Source organism: Phaethon lepturus, unplaced genomic scaffold, assembly GCF_000687285.1.
Source record: "Phaethon lepturus isolate BGI_N335 unplaced genomic scaffold, ASM68728v1 scaffold39915, whole genome shotgun sequence".
Lineage (NCBI taxonomy): Eukaryota > Metazoa > Chordata > Aves > Phaethontiformes > Phaethontidae > Phaethon > Phaethon lepturus.
Genome location: NW_010540565.1, coordinates 103737 through 109736, shown reverse-complemented (window position 1 = coordinate 109736; position 6000 = coordinate 103737). Strand labels below are relative to the sequence as shown.

The window sequence follows — 6000 nt, the reverse complement described above, 5'->3', positions numbered from 1 at the left end:
AGTGTGCTAAACTGGTCAAGTGAGAGTCTGAGGTGAGGTTAGGCTTTAATTTGCTTGTTTAGCACCTATTAAAACACATCCTCCTTTATTTACACTTGAGTTTTTAAATGTGTTAGCCAGAATGCATTGGCAAATATGCTTAACTTTACACCTTTCAGTCCAGAACAAGAGCTTACTTTGCAGCTTACAGGAGGTATAGGATGGCAGTCAGTTACACATGTGTATATTGTGAGGAAGAAGGTACTTCATGGTTTGCTTTTGCACATACACACACATCCCTGCTTACAGACATACAGATGCACAAACACCAAACAGTGTGAAGATTATGGTGCTCAGCCTGTGAGCTAAACTCCCACTTCTTTTTCACTCCTGTACAGACATTTACACACATACTTCCCCACACCGAGCAAATCCTCATACTGAGAGTGTCTGTTGGCCCAGAAACTGCTATTGCCATTTCTTTATCTCCCTCTTGCGTGATTTCTGGCTTTTGTGGAAAATAGGGAGCTAAGTGTTTTGGAAAAGTACGGTAAAAATCATCATTTGATTCCTGCTTCTGATGTCAGCTGAAATGGGAAGGTACTTGGTTTTGCTTCCTATTGGGTAACACAGCTTACTGTTTGCTGTCTGGACTAGGAAGAGTACAGGAAAATCCCAGTGTTGTTTTAAATCATGTCATTAATCAAGGTCTGTGAGACGCACCACTTTCCTGCGCATGCCTCCTTTTTGGAATGACCTCATCCAAACAGTCCTAGAAAAATTGCTCTGCCAATGAATTTAGTAAGGGATTGTACTTAATTGGGACAATGTGACTTTTGTGCATTTACCATTTTTTTTTCACATGATCATTAGAGCAGGCTAAAATACATGAAAGTTGTAGTGCCTTGTATGTCTTGTCATAAAACCAGGTGTTCCATCTATCTGAAAGTATGTTTAAGGGACCCTTTGTTCAGCTGTTTCTTCAGGATGTTTTCTTTTGTCAGTAGAGCTCGGTATCTTCAGAAAGGCATCCATCTTAAGTCTTCCCTCAGCCCTGGAACTGAAAAGAATAGCAAAAATCTGTGCTTTTTTTGCCCCCCCCTCCTTTTTCCCCCCCTCCCCTAAAAGATGGAGGGAATAGCTAAGGTATAGGACAGATTCATAGAACTGAACTTTGGAGGTGAGGAGGGGGAGAATTTAAACCAGTCCCTCCATAGTAGAGGCAAAGAGCAATTACGCTCTCTAGGCTCAGGGTTAGAGAAATGCTCAGAAGTCATTGGCATCACATTGTCTGGTAGCATGTTGAGTTTGTGCTTATTTTGGTTCCAAATACATCCTTAGCAGCAACTTTTAGCCATGAGTGCATTTATTTCAGTCGTCTTTGGCATGCTAGCAGCTAAATTACAGAAACTTAACTAAGTTTTAATCTTTCTGTAATCAGTTTAAATAACAAACTGCTTTGAGTGACTTACCAAATTCCTGGTGCACAGTGTTGATCCCATTCTCTGGCCTGGAGGCAGAGAGGCTTTTGCTCCTATGATTTGTTAGGGGTAGACAAAATGATGCATCCAAAGAATGTGCCATCAGACCCGTGTGAAACTTGGCAGATTGTCTTAGCAGGGTTCAACTAAATCTTGTTTTCATTTTTGGTGCGCACGTGTTCGTGTGTGTGCTTTCCCTTGCTCTGATACTCACTTTGAAATTCAATTTTGAACAAAACTCAAACCTCAGACCAAAACTTTGTTGAAAGTACCAGGCTTTGCCATGTTTCTGGTCAAATAGCTGTCCCAAATAAGTTGAAAGTTGGCAAATCTATCAACATAGTGAGTATAACTTTCAGGTAGGCCCTGAAAATTCCTATGTGGTGTGGGGTGTAACCATCAGAAGACCATACATATGTCAAGTCCATATTATCCAGGAGATATATAAGTATAGCTCAGGTTTGTCTTGCTGGTGCAGAGATGTGAACACAGACCACTGAAATTCAGTCTTTCAGTAATGGTGCTTCCATTACTGATGCCTGTTAGGAACAGCATCTCACTTGGATAAGAGAATGACAGTACATTAGGAAGTATCCAACAGAGAGGAAGAGGGTCTGGGTAAAAGCACAATGACACAGACTTTTTGTATTTTTAATTGGTTACACAGGTGGCAATTGTTAACAACCTTTTCATTTGTTTGAGGTATCTTTCTATATTACACTGTTTAGAATATAGTCATGGACATATTATTGTTGGTGTACATTTTGGTAGACAGAAAATTCAAATGTAATTGACATGGTTTTGCACTCAGATATTTTAAAAAAGTTCACTTACCTGAATGACCTGTTAGAGGAGGCAGGAGGTAAGAAAAGTGATCTAGAGAAATTATTTGCAGCCCTATTGATCTCTTTGAATCCCTATTTTTAAGCCTGAGAACTCTAAATGAAACTTTGCTAGAATGATTGGTTTGAACTGACTTATGTAATTCCATCCTTTTCTATTGATTAGTCTAGGAGGCTGTCTACATGGTCTAATTTGATCTATCTGTACTTTTTTAACCCTGGTTTTCAACACAACCTTGAACTTTTCCAAGGAGTATCTTCTATATTGTTTTTATCTCAGTTTCCATAATCTTAACTTGAAGAAAGGCAAATTTTATGGTAGAATATACTAGAAACAGAACTCTAGTGATGTCAATATCAAAATTTGATGTGTCATTTGGTAACTCATTAATTCTATATTTCCACTACTTGTGATGTTTTTACTGTACCTTTTGCTACTACAGGTTGACAGTGGACCTATTCCATCCTTAATATACCTCCTCAAACCAAAACCAGTCAAACAAACAAAAAAATGCAGCCGAGGCCATTATAGGAGCTTTGCCTGTTACTGAAGAACATGTCCTGTTTAAATATTATATGTTCATATATATTAAAAAAAATGTGATCAGAGCATGAAGAAGTACAGTTGACAGACACAGTGGTAATGAGTTTGCCTCTGTTAGTGTACCCAGCTCCTGGAGGTGGAAGCCTACAAATAGTATTGGCTAAAAGTTTGACCTACATCTAAAAATGGTTTTCAAGATGATCTGAACTCGTAATTAAAAGTGTGGTGATGAGTCTGTATGAAAATGTATCTTGTGCATAGTAGCATGTAAGTAACATGTAGCAATTTGAAAGAATCCTTTCAGCTTGAAAATGCAGCAACTTATGGGATGGACCAAAGCAGGTGTTTGGTGATAACTGCAACAAAGAACACAGCGACCAAACAGCAGGGTCATAAGGTGATGGAATATAATTACCCTGAAACTGTGACACACCATTATTAGCTAGTCTCTTTTCTTTCTTTCTTTTTTGTTTTGTTTATTTTGTTATGATTCGTTTTGTTTTTCTTAAATACCTGGTAATTATTCTGTGAACTTTAGGCTAAAAACTAGCCAGCTTTTATAAATGCAGGTTTGAATAATATGGTATCTTTTGAATAAATTGTCTTTGATCTGCTTTCTTTATTTTTCCTACCTGTTTTCTTTTAATTTTTTATTTATTTTTTTTCCCCAGGTTTGTGACCAGGTTTATTGAGCTCGATGGCCTGAGCTGTTTGCTGAACTTCCTGAAGAGCATGGACTATGAGACCTCAGAGAGCCGTATACACACATCCGTTATAGGGTGTATCAAGGCACTGATGAACAACTCCCAAGGACGGGCTCACGTCCTGGCTCATCCAGAGAGTATCAACATCATCTCCCAGAGCTTACGGACTGAGAACATTAAGACCAAGATTGCTGTGCTGGAGATCCTAGGGGCTGTCTGCTTGGTACCAGATGGTCACAAGAAAGTCTTGCAAGCCATGCTTCACTACCAAGTCTATGCTGCAGAAAGGACAAGATTTCAGGTACAAGGAGGATGCTTTGCCAGAAATACCCAGTATGATGAATCTCTGCAAGGAGTCATTTTTACGGTCCTTGTATTGCCAACTTACTAGGTAGTAAAAAGGCAATATTTCTCATTTGGTTTTAGAAAGGGCACTTTTTCAAATAGATTATCAGCATTATTTTTTTTTTCAAGACTTGATTGCTTGTCATTAATGTTAACTTAAAATCCCCTATATTTTACCAGAAAATGCAGGTTTGCTATGTTAAATGAAAGCTGCTAATCTGTTCATACTCTAACCTGATGGCATTTCTGGGATGGTAATGATTTGTTCTGCCCTAGAAGCCAAAGCCACAGAATTCCAGGAGCCTCTGTCCTGGTTTTAAAGCCCTTAATTTAGTTATAAAAGACTTGTGGAGTAAATAATGGAGGCAATGGATTAAATAATGTATAGTGGAGGCATTTCAGTTGCCACTTCGCAATCAACTTGTGAATCATCACTGCTTAGCAATTGTTGGCTCAGATAACTCCAACTTGGAACAGAGAAGGGAAACTCAATCGCAGAGACCTTGAGGTAGGTCAGTAGATCACTGACAGGCTTTTATTGTGGATACTGCTGGCTGCTATTATAATTTTCATCTTCCTAGTGAACTAAGCACCTTTACAAAAAGATATAACAGAATCTATTGCTGTGTATGAAGCTGTAGCTCCTAAACTTCAGGGTAACCTCACCCATTTACTATTCTTTTAGGTGAAATAGTAAGGGTGATGTTGATGTGATGATCCAACAGGCCCTGGATGCTGGTTTCTGTCAGCCACTCTCTCCTGTCTGCTCCTCAGCTAATGCATCAGTGGATTTTGTGCTACAGTGATCTTCTGACTGTAAAAGTATTTGAGAAACAGTCTGTGCTCATGAACAGTAGCTGCCAATGCTTGTTGTTAGAACTGAATTCACTATGGGATTCACTGACTGTGACTCAGACCTGAGACTGGGATGCAGGAGTTTTTGGCTTGGTATGAACCTGTATGTAGTATTGGCAGGTCACCCCTCTATGTGCATCTCCCCATTTGCATTGCTTGTCTATTCAAACTTCAATATGCAGGTATGACACACATGATGTATGACTCCAGAATAGGTGGGCCTTTTGATCTCACTTGGAAGCTCTTGAGGCTTTTTTGATAGAGAAAATAGTAATTAGAGTAAAAGTTGGAAGGCGAAGAGATTACAGCTGCAATCTTAAGAATGTGTCACCATCCTTTGGTACAGGTGTAAGATAGAAATGACTAATGCAGAAGCAGAAACATAAGCCATGTACAGAGTTACGATGTGCAGGGTAATGTGGACTGCCTATGGGAGAGAGAAGGAAAAACTTTAAAACCAGCTTGTTCTCTAGTAATTACCTGAAATAAAGAATCCTTCCTGAATTTTACATTATTGTATACCCAGGAGGCAGGTGGGGATAACCTTAGGTGCCCAGCAAAAAGGAGTGGTAGCTCACAGCCCTCACAACACTTGTTGTCCCATGTTAGTTTATCTTTGCTTGACCAAGTGACTTTGATTAATAAGCCCATATGGGAGATAGATGCTGAGATTACTTAATGTCTCCTATTTAGGTCCTCTCTCTGTCTATTTTTATATTGATTTAAAATTTACTGAATAACTGAGTTAAGTCATTGCTGGGCAAAGTGTGGTAGCACAGGTCTTGTGTGTGCTTTTGCTGAGCTTTTGAGGAATCTGGTGTAATGGTTTGCAGATGCCTACCAACTCTGACATTCATGAAGGAGTACTTTGCATAAATGCTTGCTTTTGTCAAAATGCTTTTCCAGTGGGGAAAAAATAAAAGATAAATGGGTACTCTCTCTTTTTTCTTTCTTAAACAAAACAAAAAATACCCACCCAAACCCCAAAATGATTAGCAGAAGGGATGTGTTCTTTTTCTGCAATTCCTAACACTTGTGTCTAGATGCTGGAATGAGATTTTCCACTAGACTCAGCAATAGCTTGAGCTTAATTTTGAGGAGGTAAGGGTTCATCCAAAGATATTCTTCATCCTCATCTTCAGTCATTTTCTTCTAACACAGAGACTGGGAATTTTTTTAAATGCTGATGAAAGAATTGTGGTCTTCTTTACGTTTTAGTGGAAGATTCTCTGATATTCTAGGACTTGTTT

General features: G+C 38.9%; 1 protein-coding gene across 1 annotated transcript in view; it reads left to right on the top strand.

The window, feature by feature from the left end:
- Positions 1-3517: 3517 nt before the first annotated feature.
- The window catches only part of DAAM2 (dishevelled associated activator of morphogenesis 2), a gene marked incomplete at its 5' end in the record, with an annotated part of 61423 nt that continues 58940 nt past the window's right edge, over positions 3518-6000 (top strand). Inside the window, one exon of the mRNA XM_010287474.1 lies at positions 3518-3851. Within this exon, the coding sequence (XP_010285776.1) occupies positions 3518-3851 (334 nt within the window). The remainder of the gene's footprint in view (positions 3852-6000) is intronic.